Here is a 16820-nt window from a genome sequence, read left to right as displayed (position 1 = left end):
ACCATTTTGAAGTCGTGGAATTTTGAGACCACATACTTCTGGCAGCCAGCGTCCTCACCTCTGTACTTCTTGTCCAGTGATCTCCATAGCTCTTTTGTCGTGGGGATCTCACAGTACAATGGGTCAATGAGACGACCCAAAATGTAACCTTTGCAGATGAAGTCGGAATGCACCCATATGTCAACAGTTGCGAGACTGTGAACATCATCAATCCCGTAAAGAATAAGGGGCTTGTCCTCCTGGATGAACTTGTCCAGCTTCATCGTTGTCAAGAAGAACACCATATTCTTCTGCCACGTTTTGAAGCCTTCGCCATCAAACTTGTTTGGCATCAGTCCTTGAGTGAACACACTAGGGAGAGCCGGAGGAGTTTGAAATGCCACCGGACCACTTGCAGTTGCTGAAATTGAACCCGTCTGATAAAGATCAGCACCGAATAGACTCCGGCGAATGGTTTCATCAGCAGCATTTCCCGCAGGGAGGATAGTGCTTGTTGTTTCTGCAGCGGTTGACGCTGTGATGTTTCCAACGGTTGTCACAGTTGCATCAGTGGCTGCAACGTTGAGTGGGGTTGTTGTGACATCAATGGGGGTGTTGTTATCGTTCGTCATTTTTCTGTAGAGAAAACATGAAGACGGGTTAGTACTCCAATAAACAAATAACATATTATTTTTAAGCAAAAATAATAGTCTAAAATCGATTTTCATTTTTGGTGTTTGAAACAAATCATATCGATATAAGTCTTGAGAAAAAGTTTTGCAAACTCGCTTAAAAGCGTTCGCAGAAACCATTTTGTATAGACTTAGAATGTTTCACAACTCGCTTAAGAAAGCGGTTATTGAAACGTTTCAAATATATAACGTATTGATAGTGTATCAAAAACGTTTCGCGATAATGCTAGAAGGCAATCCGCAAAGCGTTATGAAATAAAAAAAGAAACGTTTCGCGGAAGGGCTATAAAGCAAATCGCAAACTCGTTTTGAAAAGAACATAGAAACATTTCGCGGATAAGCATATAGCAGATCGCAAACATCGTTTGAATGAAACCACAACAGGTTTGTATGAATCGTATATGAATAAACGTTTTTCGGTAGTGCTACAGAGCAAAAACGCAAACCGTTTACAAGATAAATCACAAACGTTTCGCGGAAGTGCTAGAAAGCAAATCGCAAACACAGTTCCAAAACCCATTTTTATAGATCGTTCTTCAATCCGATCAAACGCTTTAGATAGAAAGCGAAATAAGAGTTAAGATTGTAGAAGCCGGAAAACCGGATGAAAAGAAACGATATAATATAAACGATGTTAAGGAAAATATGCAGACGATTCGAAACCGTAACGAAAATGAAAGCATGGAGTCGAGACGAATCTCATTCCTTAACTCTTAATATGAGTCCCAGGATAAAACCATGATAGGTTATCACGCAACACTCGTGAAGAACCTCTACGAACTAATATTTCTACGAAACACTCTCTAGAACTTACGCTAAAGGATTTGCTGCTTTTGGTTGTGGAAAAACTTTCAAAAAATGAAGAAGGAAGAGAGTCGATATATAAAGAGGAGACGAGGAGCGGTTTTTCGAAACTGTTGCCAACGTTTTCCAAAAATCTCTCAAGGATCTCGGAGTGGAACGTTGAGCAACTTTCTCCGCAAGTTTCTCTCTTGTTGACTCGGTTCTGATCCATTTCGAACAGATAAACTTCGTGTCGTTTTTAGACAAACTAAATGTCGTTTATACACATATGTCATGCTGTTTTTTAGAAATGAAATGACAAAAACGTTGAGCTTAACTTGGTCTAAAAAAAATCTTAGTGGGGCGGAGGCCCTCCACCAAGACCAAGACCAAGACCAAGACCAAGCCTACGTCCATGCCGAGCCGAGCCGGCCAGACGGAGGCGGTGGCGGCGTGCGTGGGGAGCCTTCCTCTCTCTCCAAGCTGTTTAAGCTCTCATAGTGAGAAGGCATATTTATATCACTCCAATTCTCTCCTCTTCGCCGATGTGAAACTCTTCCCCTTAGCCATCTTTCATATACTTGACATTAACTTGAGTTTATTATATCTAAAGGCCTTGCTATTTACATTCACAATTTAATTAAAGCCCACAGGCATTTAATTGATCCAACACTGGGTATATATATATATATATATATATGTATATATATTTTTTTTTTTTGAAACTTACGCTGGGTATATTTTTTGGGTAAAAAGTTTTTTGTTCATTTATATATCTGTGTTATTGGGACACAACACACAATTCACAAGAAAAGGGGTTATGCTCAGAGGTGTATTAGACTATTAATTGTTTTTATTTCATAGAGGTGTGGAAATCGTGTAATTTCCTTATTCCTATTACTCCCTCCATTTCAGATTATTTATCGTTATAGGGTAAAATTTTTGTTTCAAAATAAGTGTCGTTTTATAATTTCAATGCAAAATTTATTGATTTTATATTTTAATCTATTTTTTATTGGTTGAAATGTGGTTAGGTGTATTGGTAATGATGTTTTTATCTAGTAAATATACAAAATTAAATATTTTCTTAATCTATATACCGAAGTCTAAAACGACAAGTAATCTGAAACGGCGAGAGTATTAGTTTGTAATTTTGTAACACCATTCTTGTGTTTATTATTCGCAATTTTTCTCACTCTACCACCATTTTTAATCTTTTACTTTTTTGGGGTGTAAATACTTCTTTTTACTTGAATCTTCGACCGTAATTGTAGCTTTGGCAAAGTTAGTTCAGAAATATACAGTTAATAATTTATTGTTTGTAATCCCCGCCCCCAAACTCCATTTACCAAGTAAGCTTTTTTGAGATGGCCAGCAGTGAGGTATTTTGGGCCTTATACCGTTTTGTGTATTTGAATGAAATAATCACTTAGTGCTAGTGAAGAACAAAATAGAATAAGTAAATTATCCAAACTAGAAAGAAATGATGGTATGATCTTACGTTCATGCATTAGTTTGTTTTTCAAATTTTTTCCTAAACTTCGTTCATGAATCAGTACGTCATATCTAAGAGTGTAGTTGAATGAAATAATAAAATATATTATTGCAAGTTAAGACAAGATAAAATAAGTAAATTATCTAATATAGAAACAAAGATGGTCAACAAAAAAGAGGGAACGAAACGATGGTATCTTTACGTGCATGCATTAGTATGTTTTTCTATTTTTTGCTAAGCTTGGTTCAGGCAATAGTAAGTGTATATCTAGGACGTGTCAACTATGGTTTTCGAAAGACAGACATGGAGGAGAACAAGCCACCACAAGTTCTCTCAACGTCGCAACACAAAAAAAATGGTATCAACCTCCCTCTTGATCTAGCTATAGACATACTCAGGAGACTTCCAGCAAAGTCTCTCGCGAGGTCCCGATGCGTCTCTAAGCAATGGGAAACTGTTATTGGAGACTACATAGTCAAAAACTCTATCGTCCCTAGGTCTTTGGCTCAACCGCCGCCTGATGCTCGACATTTCATCATGGACATTCTGGTAAAAAACCGTGTGCATGCCTTCTCGTATGCTTACCCTCATCAAATCACAAACGAGAACAACCAATTCTACCAAGAGAAAATCTTTGGAAGGAGCAAAGACACGGCCCAGTTTCAATACCTACGCGGCTTGATCGGGTTTGGATCACCAAAACATGGTAAGTTCACAATACACAACCCTACCACAGGTCAATGTGTTTCCTTACCCGATGTAGGTATACCATGGCGGTTCTACTTATTCGGGTACGACCCTTTGAGGAATCAATACAAAGTAGCATGCCTATCAATGTCAACAATTGAGCCAGAGAAATCTTGCAAAGTTTTCACATTTGGAGATCCTGCAAAGCAGTGGAGGAAATGCAGCGGTGGACATTACAGTCCATTCGAATATTTAGCATGCCCCAACGAGGCAGTTTGCATCAATGGGAAAATCTATTACACAGCAATGAAAATAGATGGGAGTGTGTTGAGAAGGGTATAGATAAGTCCTAATATCAAGGAGATAAACATGTATAGTTGTCAAGTATATCTCTACGTATATTCTCTATATCGTGTGTATATATACAAGGCAATTGCCAACGTATAAGACAGAACAGTTTTACCTAAAGCTTCTGCTTACTTTACATGGTATCAGAGCCTCTCTAATTTTTCAATGGCCGCAGCAACAACCAAAAAGGTTCCTTCTCCATACGATCTGTCGTCGTCCGACAACCCTGGAGTAGCTATCTCTCCGGTTCAGTTAACTGGGGAAAACTATGCTGAATGGTCCTCCGAGTTGGAGAATGCTCTTCGTGCAAAGAGGAAGTCAGGTTTCATTGACGGAACACTAACCAAACCTGACGAAGAATCTTCTGATCTTGATACGTGGAATACAGTAAATTTCATGATTGTAGGATGGATAAGGACGTCGATCTCGCCCAAAATCCGTTCTACCGTAACGTTTACCTCCGATGCTCACAAGTTGTGGGAACAACTACGTCAAAGGTTTTCCATCGGGAATTCTGTCAGAGCACATCAACTCCGAGCAGAACTGTCTGCGTGTAAGCAAGGTGGTATGAGCGTGCTTGATTACTTTGGGAAGCTGTCTGCAAGATGGGAGGAGCTGTTTTCGTACAAGCCGTTACCAAAATGTACATGTTCTGCGATGGCACAGATCACTAAGGAGCATGAAGAAGGACGTGTGCATCAGTTCCTTATGGGACTGGATGAGGTGCGATTTGGTAGTGTGGTGACAAACATCATCTCGATGGAGCCACTGCCAGATCTTAACAATATGTATCAACGTGTGATTCGAGAGGAGCGACGGTTGTCTACTTCTCGATCAGAGTCAACGCAGGACACGGTTGGGTTTAGTGCCAAAACAGAGACGACTCCCGCAGCTGAGGGTGCTTTCAATGCAGCTGCAATGACAAATCGTCAAGGTATCAACTGCTCACACTGTGGTTGCAGTGGACATGAGAAGAAGGACTGCTGGCAGATCATAGGGTTTCCGGAATGGTGGTTAGAAAAGAACCAAGGCGATCGAGGAAACAGAGGTAATACTCGAGGAAGAGGAAGTTTCTCTCAAGGTCGTGGTGGACGTGGAAGAGGAAGTCCTTCTCATCAGCAACCACGTTCAAATGCGGCCCAAGCACAAGCATCATCAGCCTCGACGTTTCCTAACTTCACTCCGGAACAGTGGACGATTTTAACTCAACTTCTCGAGCAACAAAAGCCAACTCCCATTCCAGATCGTCTCAACGGTAATATTCAAACAGGGGAGGTGATACTCGATTCAGGAGCGTCGCATCACATGACCGGTGACAAGTACATCCTTGAATCGATTGTCACCATTCCTCCCTGTCCCATCTCTTTTGCTGATGGAAGCGTGGTATACGCTACCAAGTCTGGAAAGCTTTCTTTATCAGAGAAACTAAACCTTGAGAACGTTCTTTTCGTACCAAACTTAACTTGCACGTTGTTGTCTGTTGCGAAGATATTAAAGCAGACTGGTTGTTTTGCTATGTTCACTGACACATTGTGTATACTGCAGGACCGTTTTACGAGGACCCTGATTGGAGCCGGTGAGGTTCGCAATGGTGTGTATGTTTATCGGGATGTCACAGTAGTCAGAAGCAACCGCGTACGAGCTGCTGAAGATCATGTGTTGTGGCATCGACGTCTAGGTCATCCTGCCTATGGTGTTTTTGAATTTTTACCATTTATTGTTGGTGTTAAACACATCCCAGAGAAATTTGGTGGTTGTGAAGTATGTTTTAAGTCGAAACAAGCTCGTGAGGTTTTTTATGAAAGTTCTAATAAAGCAACAGAAAGTTTTGGTTTGATACATGTTGATTTATGGGGTCCATATCGGATTCCTTCTTCTTGCGGTGCAACATACTTCCTCACTATTGTAGATGATTTCTCTCGCGCAGTATGGATTTATCTATTGCTTGAGAAAAGTGAAGTACGTACGGTCTTACAAAATTTTTGTGCTCTGGTCCAGCGACAATTTAATAAAGCTGTCAAGATTGTTCGCTCAGACAATGGATCCGAATTCATGTGTCTCTCCAGGTACTTCAGTGAGAATGGCATTATTCACCAAACATCTTGTGTTGCAACACCACAACAAAATGGTCGAGTTGAGAGGAAACACAGACACATACTGAACGTGTCCAGGTCACTCTTGTTTCAGGCTAACCTACCCACCAAATTCTGGGGAGAAAGTGTTCTTGCAGCTGCTCATGTTATTAACAGAACTCCCTCGAGTGTCTTGAAAGGAAAAACCCCATACGAACTTCTCTATGGAAAGCCCCCACCCTACCAGAGCATCAAAACGTTTGGATGCCTCTGTTTCGCACATCGTTACACCAGAAACAAAGATAAATTCGGTGAAAGAAGCAGAAAATGCATCTTTGTTGGTTACCCCTATGGCAAGAAAGGGTGGCAGTTGTTCGATCTCCAGACAAATGAGTTTTTTATCTCCCGTGATGTGGTCTTTGATGAGACTTGTTTTCCATACGAAACTACAGAGCCGACTGGTCTGATTGCCGTTCCTACTCCTATTCACGCTGATGATGATAATTTTGAACAAGAGATAGTACCCGCCGCACAGGCAACTACAGAACCAGTACACACTGATCCCGTACCTGTTCAGCCTGTTACAGAAACAGAGTTCCTAGGACGAGGCCACAGACAGAAACGTCGGTCGGTAAAACTAACAGATTTTGTCTCCTACAACTCGTCGGCACCATCCCCTGATAAACATACTTCTGCGGACACACCCTTCATTGGCCCCATTTCAGTAGATTCTCCTGCGGTCCGAGGTAACACTCTTTATCCCATCCACTACTACACTTGTGATGATGTTTTCTCTGCCTACCATAGTGTTTTTCTAGCAGCCATTACTGCGGGTGAAGAACCCAAAACCTTTAAAGAGGCAATGCAAGATGAACGTTGGAGAAACTCGATGGGCCTAGAAATAACCTCTCTTGAAGAGGCTAGAACTTGGGATGTCACGACTTTACCACCCGGAAAGACAGATCTCTCTTGCAAATGGATTCACAAAATCAAATACAATGCAGATGGCACAGTCGAGCGTCTTAAATCAAGACTGGTTGTTTGTGGTAATCGTCAGGTTGAAGGGGAGGATTATGATGAAACTTTTGCCCCAGTTGTTAAAATTGCTACTGTCCGTGCTCTATTCAAAATTGCTGCTGTTAAGGGCTGGGAGGTTCATCAAATGGATGTGCAAAATGCATTTCTCCATGGTGATTTGGAAGAAGAAGTTTATATGAAGATGCCACCTGGCTTCAAAGCAGATGATCCCTCTAAGGTGTGCAGGCTGAGAAAGTCTTTATATGGTCTTATACAGGCTCCGCGATGTTGGTTTGCCAAGCTCAGTAATGCTCTGCTACAGTTCGGCTTTGTTCAATCCTGTTCGGACTACACATTGTTCACTTTTATCAAGGGTAACGACAGCCTGCGCGTTCTCATTTATGTTGATGACCTTATCATTAGTTGCAACAACCTGGACATGATCGTTAAATTCAAGAAGTATCTCAGTGATTGTTTCAAAATGAAAGATCTTGGAAAGGCTAAATATTTTCTTGGTATTGAAGTATCAAGGGGAAAATCTGGTATTTTTCTCTCTCAGAGAAAATATGCTTTGGATATCATTGAGGATGCAGGTTTGCTTGGATGTCAGCCTTTGTCCATTCCAGTCGAGCAAAATCACTCGCTGTTGTCAGATGATGGGCCGCTGTATGAAAATCCTTACCAGTTCCGTCGCCTTGTTGGTCGTCTGGTCTACCTCACAATTACCCGTCCGGAACTGTGTTATGCAGTTCACATTTTGTCTCAGGTGATGCATAATCCGAGAAAGGCTCATTGGGACGCAGCAGTTCGTGTCGTTCGTTATCTCAAAGGGACACCGGGTCAGGGAATCATGTTTCATGCTGAAGGACATTTACAAACTCAAATTTATTGTGATGCATCCTGGGAATCTTGTCCTATTACACGTCGTTCGTTGTCAGCTTATGTTGTTCATCTTGGAGGGTCTCCGGTGGACTGGAAAGCAATGAAGCAGGACACAGTGTCCCATTCTTCAGCGGAGGTAGAATACAGAGCCATGGCAGAAGGATTAAAGGAGTTACTATGGATGAAGAGGTTGCTGGCTGACTTGGGTGTCACTCAAGACAGTCCCATGGACATGTTCTGCGACAACAAAGCGGCAATGCACATAGCCAAGAACCCAGTTTTTCATGAGCGCACTAAGCACATCGAGTCTGATTGTCATGCAGTACGGGACGCAGTTCTAAGTCGTTTGATCGCTACAAAGTATGTCAGCACGACGGAGCAGTTAGCGGACATACTAACTAAGGCATTGGGTCGGGGTAGTTTTGATTACTTGTTGTCTAAGTTGGGCGTTTATGACTTGCACGCACCAACTTAAAGGAGAGTGTTGAGAAGGGTATAGATAAGTCCTAATATCAAGGAGATAAACATATATAGTTGTCAAGTATATCTCTACGTATATTCTCTATATCGTGTGTATATATACAAGGCAATTGCCAACGTATAAGACAGAACAGTTTTACCTAAAGCTTCTGCTTACTTTACAGAGTGGATCAGTTCTCATTAGCTTCAGTGTTGAGACCGAGAGGTTTAATCATGTTCAGGCTCCCGAAAATATATTCCTTCACCGTGGAGACGTGTCTCTTGTAAACTACCAAGGGAAGCTAGGATGCATAGGTCGAAACAACCTCAATAATGAGGATATGGATGTGTGGGTTATGGAGAGCGCAGAGAAACAAGAGTGGTCGAAGATTACACACATGGCTGTGCTTCAAGAAATACCGAGTTCTATGATCAGTTTTGCTGTCTCACATCCCGGTGGTGAAATCATTATAGTCCCCGACTTATATTGTAAGTTTGCATCAGATGTTTATTATTACAGTCCAAATAATAATAGGCGTAGCAGGTTAGTAATCCAAACACCAACATCGTCACAAGGTTATTTTAGGATCTGGCCCGTCACGGAACCTGTTGAGAATATTATGTCTTTGTTGTAATTCGTTGCTTCGGTTGAGAGTTTTCCAATATAAATGATATTATTGTGGTTGATTTATAATGACTGAAACACAAGTTACACAATATATTATTCATCTATCTATTCTATTAAAACAGCAACATGACTTATATGTTGATATAGATGTGATCCAACTATTTTAATACAATTATTAAAACTTTTTATTAATTATTTAAGATAAATATTATACAAAGAAAAACATATATATGACTAAAAATACAAATATAAAAATTAAATTTCTACAAAAATGTAAAACAAAAAATATGTCAGAATCTAGTTTATTCTTTATAAGGAGGGTATGATATGATTATTGGATTATTATTATAATGTTGAACATTGAGTATTAGTAATAAACATTGCATTCTCATTTTATAGACAATCTACGTTTTGCTTTCTGATGCTTTCTTAATTTCTTTAGCCACCAACTGTAAAAGTTACTTAGTTTTTTTTTTACGGCAAACGGCTATTCTATTACTCAAACTTAAGTGGCCTGGAGAGCCATACCGGAATAGAACAACCAATAAAACATAAGGATCTATGAAAAGAACGTGCATTCTTAGCTAGCGAATCCGCAATCTCATTTTGCATCTTTGGGAAGTAGCTGATCTTGAAGTCTGAAAAACACAACCGAAGAGTTTGAATGATCTCCAGCTCTGTTGAGAAGTTAGGTCAATCTTGTGGCTGTTCTAACATCGCAATCAGGTCCTTGCAGTCCGTCCCAAACCTCTGACATAGGCTTGGGCATTTTAACCTGGACCCGAAGAACCGAACCGGAACCGATCCAAAAATACACGACCCGGAACCGGACCGAAAATTTACAAGTACCTTTTGGATCTAAATTTTTTTTACCCGAAAGAACCGGAACCGAAAAGGAACCGACCCGAATAGATCCGGACCCAAAAAGAACCGACCCGGAAAGACCCGACCCGATAAGAACCGATTTGTATCCGACTTTAAAACATGTATATCTAAAACTATGATGTTTTNNNAAGCTTTAAAATGTAAAATTTAGAGTTTTAAAATGTTTTATTTTAATTATTAATAGTTTCATTTAAGTTGTTTTGTAAAGATTAGATATATATGACAAATATTCAACTAAAGTTGATGGAATTGGGTATATCATGTCCTTTTCAGATCCTAAATACCCGAACCCGACCCGGACCCGATATGGACCCGAAAAATTACGGTTATTTTATGGGTATTTTAATTATAGACCCGAACCGACCCGGACCCGAGAAGAACCGACCCGAACCCGAACCGAAAATTTCTAAGTACCTATTAGGTCTAAATATTTAGGACCCGAAAATACACGGACCCGAAAGGAACCGGCCCGAACCCGACCCTAAGACCCGAACGCCCAGGCCTACTCTGACAGTACGAGTGTTGTATCATGCTTTCCAAAAAAGTTACTTAGATATTGTGTAACATTTCCATATTTCTAAGGAAACAAGAAACTGAGTTATGTTGGTATTTGGTTTCTTCTTATAGTGGCTGTGTATAGGAACTGTATGTTGTTCATATATTGCTTGCCTCTCTTTTTAACATCATATATATGTGTCAGTTCACCGATGATAATGATAATGTCGTCTCAAGTCTAAACTTGAATTCAATAAACAGATGTCTAGACTCAAACAATCGGACGCTCTATCTAGACAATGTTCACATGAGTCTTGTCTATATATTAGATATCTGACACGAATATTTCATTCTCTATATGATAGTGTGTCTACTGAGGCCCACAAATGTGAAACTTTCTTCATAGAGCTATGTTTTAACAAAACAATCGTTAAGTTATACACTATTTCAGTCCAAATTTAATTCGGAAAAGCCAGTGTCTTTTCAGAACTTCTTTTTTTTTTAACAATTTGTATTTTCCTTGATGTTTGTACCCGAGAATGACATGGTTACATATGTTTAAACTGTAACCCGTCTCGTACCAATTAAGGTTCAAACGTAACTCAAGACTAAAATCCAAGTCTTGAGAACATATAACAGTGGTGAGTTTGTTTATATAAGCTTTCAGGAGTTCCCTATAGCTCAAAGTCTAAAATTACATTTTCTTACACAGTACAACACAATAGAGTCGCGAACAGAAAAAGGCACACAGATGCATTAACGTTGAAATAATGGAGCATATATTTCCACCAGCAAGATGATAATGGTCGATCTCTACCACCAAGACGCACACAAACTCCAATTGACCTTTTGTTTGGATACAAACTTGAGAGATACACATTATACGTACAGTTACAACATACTTGGGAAATTAAGAGGTACAACCATAAACCCTAAAAATTACTAAATAACAATTGTTAGCTACTATATATTCTATATTAATAACAAGACCTATATACACACCATATACTGTATATGGGAGAACAGTTAATTCGTGCAATAAGGATGCATTGATGGAACGGTTTTAATGCATTCCCAAAGTCGCACTTTTTTAAGTAGCTAGGGACACAACCTATAACTTATGAATGAGGAGCTTTCAAATAACTAGTCAGCAAGTGTGAGAAACTTCTCTCTCAGACACGGAAACCAAGGAAGCCGCAACGGCAAAAATGAGCTCGTTCTACCGTTGTTTCTCCGGCACGGTTGGTGCGTTCTCTTCCTAGTGGAAGCTCCTCCTCGTCCTTGTCTCTGGCCGACGATTGTGCTCCTTTCACCGACGTCGAGTTCGTTTGAGTTTTTCCGATGGCTCTGCTCCCGCTACCTCCCTCCGCGCCGATGAACCAGGATCTGGTCTTCTCTCTCGCTCGCCGTCGGTGGATGTTTGCTTCGGTGCTGTTAAATCCTCTTCACCCACGAGATCCACCTGACCCACCGGACCCAACGGTTACATCCCAATCAAAGCCACCGTCTTCATCCTCTCTTCGAGATCTTCACCAGACGCCGCCTCACTCCTCCCCACCTATTTCACTTCCCTCCATCTCCACCTCCGGATTTAGGGCATCATGTTTCTTCCACGAGATCTACTACTGTGGGTCAAGAACAGAGACAATTCAGATCTGTCTCACCGGAGGAGGAGCTTTCCTCTCCATCGTACATGTATCTCCTTCGTCAAGCACCGCTATGGTTTTGGTATGCTCCGGTGAACACAATGCCCCATCAGTCGATGGTTCATCTTCCTCTCACGGTGGTCTTAGCTTCCACTCCGACTCTGGTGAAACCCTAATCGGGAGCTCTTTTGTGAAGGATCGCATATCCTTTGAGTCTCCTCTTACTGCATCTCATCGAAACCTTATTTCAATATCCAAGCAGTTAAGGCTTCAACCCGACTATTCCAAATCTCACTGCCTCTTATCCGATGCTTACTCACTCACGCTCAACGGAAACGAGTACGATGACAGTTTGCTCAAGTTTCTTCCGGTTACAATAAGTTGGCCTAGACACGGTAATGTCAAGGTCCGAGCTTCTGACCCGATTAAACCGTATACTTCGTCACCAAACTCCATTGTCCTAAGCTCTTCGAAAGTGAAGCTAGAGTTAGAGATTCACCTAGTCTCTTGGGTAAGTCTTGCAGTTTTTAGAGCTGTTCGTGTGCGTTTCAATGATAGATCCAGGCAATTAAGGCTTTTTGATGATACTATTGCGGTTGACATAGACTCTCCTGCATCCCTCTCCAAGAGAGGTGAATCTTTTTTGGTGTTCAAGCCAGTATTGAACTCCTCCAAATCCCTTTCACTAGGGTATTTCAACGTCGTCTCAGACTATTTGAAGCTCTTCCGAGCTGTGGTTTCAAGGATTCAAGTGAAGATTTTTTTGCCGATCTCTCTACTTTGAGCAAGCCTCTCCTTTAAACACTTCTATCTCATGTGTTATTGCTTTACTGCTTCTTCTTTTGTTCATTGTACCGTCGAAACTACTCCGGTTTGTAATCGTTGAGACCTTTTAGATTTAAATTAATGAAATTTGTGACAAAAAAGGGACACAACCTATAAAATGAAGCCTATATTACTACGAGAACAATCTATCACGAATAGATAAAACTGTAAAGGGTCATATTGGCTGTTTACAATCCGCTGATTCTTTGATTGTTAGACACTAAAAGCCCCAATGATTCGTCCAAATGTTAAATAAAAATGGATTTTAGAAAACAATATATCACCGATGGATTACTAAAATACAATTAATAGAAATTATATTAGGGTTTGATAGAGTACTAAAAATAATTCTTCTACAATCTGAAATCCGTCAAAAAGAGACCATAGCAATAGTTTTCATTTCCATATCCTGAGATGAGACTAAGTACATGGAAGTGCCTTTTAAAGTTGAATTTGATTTGATTTGGCTTGCAACCTTGCAGAGGTGGTGGTAGTGGTTCTAAAGAAAGGTGAGTTCTCATGTTTCCAAACTTCTTTCACATTTTCATTCTATGTTCTGTTTGAGGGCAAACAAATAATAATTAATATATCATGGTTTTACCATCTTGACTATGGTATAAGTCTTTGTAAGAGTATTTGTTATATGTTTCGAGTCGTTTTAGAGTCATTTCAGGTCTAGGTATGTTTTGGAGCTTCTGGAGCAATTTGGGAGTTGGGGAAGCATGAACCTGAAATGATTTAGTCGGAGACGATTTTAGATGACAATATCGATCGAGATCGACACTCGATGAGTGTCGCTCGAAACTCACCTTGTTTCACGAGAAAATCTGACTTTGAAGATTACGGAAAGATCCATAAGTTTTATTTATTTGCAAAAGAAGCCAAATCGTGTTGTATGCTATTTCTTAGGTTTTTGGAGAGTTTTATAACAGACAATTGGATACGAGTGAATCGAGCAGAGAGTGGAGATCTGAATTCCTTCAGAAAGAGGATTTTGAACTCCAATTTTTCTTATTCTACTCAATCTATTATCCATGTCATTCGAATTTTGATTTGTGTTTTCATGATCATGTCTGAGTAATTTGATTGTTAGATTTAGGGTTCTTCAAGGATTGTCAAATGAACTATTAGACTTCATAGGATTGTTAGGGTAATTCGCTGATTCTTCATCTAGGTTGTTTATAACGCTAGTTTCCGGATTAAATTCCTTGAATCTAGATCTTGGAATAACTGTGAGGCACAAGAGTGTAATTAATTGTCTAGTCTAAACTTAGATGAGCTAAATGTTTGTTCACAACAAGAGTTGGTTTAGAGATTTAGTGAACCAATAAAACCTGAGTTTATTGCTTATCTGATGTAACTGAAATCACAATAAGAGTTGGAATTTTAGGATTTAAATACTATATAGGTTTTTTACAACAAGAGTTGCTTAATTATTGTTGTGAGTTTGAGTACAAGAACTATTCTTAATATAACCCTTGATAATCTATCAAGTTTACAGTTCTGAAACACCTGTGAGTATATGTGAGTCTAGCACCCTTTATCCCATATAACTTATATATGACCTTCTTATTTTAGTTATTATTTACTGCACTACATCCTTTGTTGTTTAGCTTGACGTTGAGAACGGAAGTCTATTGTACAATATTAGAACCTTGTGGATTTGATTCAACCCTTAAGTTCTCTAGTAAACTTCTTATTTGATAGAGTAGTTAATTTGAACGTATCAATTTGAAGCTAACAAGATGATTATTCTAACATATTTGTGAATAACCCAATAATCAATGATTATCAATTTGACATTAAGCTCATGAAATAACAAGATGATTATTTAGGCTTGATCAATGAAAACACAATCAAAGAATGAATATAGATAAATCCACATGAATTCCAATAAGACTCCTGAAGGAGTTATTCCCTTCTCTTCCAATCTTAAAACAAAGATTAAAAGAAATTAAATAGGTTAAAACATGTTCAATGATCTTTTGCAAATAGGAAAATTTCGGGACCAAAGTGCCATTTTTGACCATTTTATATTATGGATACAAAGCCAACCACGTGATTCTCTGATCGTGAAGGCATAACCTACCATAACAATAAGTCGGAGAAAATAATACCTATCTTTTCAAAAAATAAACAGAGGCTATCACTCTGAAATAATAAAAAATAAAATATATCGGAAAACATAAACTAAATCTAATTTAACAAAGCTCGTGCTGATGATGTATTATGTCTAAAAATATTAAATATATATTTATTTGTTTTTGTCTTTTAATAGAGAGAGTCACAAGAAAAGGAGGAAATAGTTAAAAAGAGAAATTTGTGATTATCAATTGTGACTTATGTTACAGGGCAAAAAAGAGTGGCCTGTTTTTATGGAGAGCAAGTCAGACAAGATCAATCCAACTCATATGAAAAGACAAAACTATAAAATTGACATGTGTTAAATAATAACGAAATTGGAAAAGAGGATAATGTCATTGTTGTCAGGGCTGCTGAGGCTTTGTGATCGTGTAAAACTTTAAAAGCCAAAAAATTGCCAATCAATTCTTTTAGGTTTTAGAAATCTGTAAAGCCTTGAAAACCTACTTTAAAAAAAACTGTTTTTTTCACTATTTTCAACGGTCGCTTTTAAAGTTTTAAAGCCTTTTTTTTATTTTTTTTTACAAAAAAAACGTGGGAGACTTTTTTTATTTGTATTTTGTTCATTTTTGACCAAAATAAAGAAAACAAAAAGTATAATAATTAATAAAAAAAATTATCATTAATTAGTTAGGTTTTTAACATGAAGAAAAAGCCATAACTTACTATTATTAGACATTGGTTTGTTAAAACATAGAAACTATCATAAAAGTAATTGGAAACATTTACGAAAGATTCAAAACAAAAATAAAAAATTAAATTAATTACTATTTTAAAAGTATTTTTTGAGTATAAATACAAGAAGAAAACTCATTTCATCAAACACACAAAACCAATAGGCACAACAATTCCATTTGCTTTTCTTATCAACAATCGTTTACTATTTTTTGGTTTCAAAAATATATGCTCGGTTATTTATGAAATTCAGCTTAATTTTTGTTTTTTTTTTTTCAGTTTTGTACGGTTCTAAAAATTTTGATGCCAATCAAGCTTTTAAACTTTTTAAAATAACAGTCACAATTTTTAAGGCCAAATTCTCTATAGCCATATTTTTAAAGCCAAAGCTTAAAACGAAATTCATCACCAATCGGATCCAAGGCGTTCATGATAAAGAATGTCAGACGGATCAGCCTCGTCGCCCAAATCATCATCTTTAAAATAAACCATCCGGTTTAGATCCATTGATTTGTCGCTGGAAGGGGCAATAATGTTAATAATTTATATTTAGCAAAAAAAAGGAAAAAAGAAAAAGCAAAAGGTTTCACTTGCACCGATTAGGGCTTTCATTTCCCGCCGATTTCAGGAGATCCCGCCCAAACCAAAACAAAAAGGTTTGTGAGATTCAGAAAAAGAGAAGCTTGATCCGAAGAAGAAGATGAGTATGAGGAAGAAGATACAGAAGAAATTCAAAACCAGAGGTTACAGCCTCAAGATCGACGCTCTCAACAGCATTCTCGCCTTCGCCGACCAATTCCCCGGCGACGATGAAGGAGAAGCCATCGATCTTCTTCTCGACCACCTCCAGATGGAAAATCGTATGTATGCCCCTCCTCAGATTACTTCTATTGATTCGATTCGATACTCATATACTAATTTGGGATTTGTGCAGTTAATTCATCAGTAGTGGATGCGGAATCAGTTCAAGGAGTGATTAATCTCTTGTTAGGAGCTAATGATGCCGCGGAGGAACCTACCTCCAATGCTTCTTCCTTGGCTTTCATCGACGCCTTTCTCGTCCCAAAGTATCGATATGATTCTGTTAAGAAGCAGTTCATCGAGTAAGCC

The 16820-nt window shown here is 38.8% G+C and overlaps 2 protein-coding genes across 3 annotated transcripts in view; both read left to right on the top strand.

Annotated features, from left to right (window-relative positions):
• The window catches only part of LOC106329997 (putative F-box protein At5g50220), a 14520-nt gene extending 5471 nt beyond the window's left edge, over positions 1–9049 (top strand). The window contains exons 3-5 of the mRNA XM_013768574.1: positions 3189–3958; positions 5045–5053; positions 8610–9049. Coding sequence (XP_013624028.1) covers positions 3189–3958; positions 5045–5053; positions 8610–9049 — 1219 coding nt within the window. The remainder of the gene's footprint in view (positions 1–3188; positions 3959–5044; positions 5054–8609) is intronic.
• Positions 9050–16080: 7031 nt separating this feature from the next.
• LOC106331643 (DNA polymerase epsilon subunit 2) overlaps positions 16081–16820 on the top strand; it is a 3632-nt gene continuing 2892 nt past the window's right edge. The window contains exons 1-2 of one of the 2 annotated variants that reach the window (XM_013770036.1): positions 16081–16570; positions 16645–16813. In XM_013770036.1, the coding sequence (XP_013625490.1) occupies positions 16411–16570; positions 16645–16813 (329 nt within the window). In that variant the 5' untranslated portion in view covers positions 16081–16410. Of the gene's footprint in view, positions 16575–16644; positions 16814–16820 lie in introns of both variants that reach the window. The other variant, XM_013770037.1, reaches the window with a different exon arrangement.

The sequence above is a fragment of the Brassica oleracea genome, chromosome C3 (genome assembly GCF_000695525.1).
Source record: "Brassica oleracea var. oleracea cultivar TO1000 chromosome C3, BOL, whole genome shotgun sequence".
Lineage (NCBI taxonomy): Eukaryota > Viridiplantae > Streptophyta > Magnoliopsida > Brassicales > Brassicaceae > Brassica > Brassica oleracea.
Note: the sequence above shows the minus strand (reverse complement) of the source record. Positions and strands in the feature narration are given on the sequence as shown.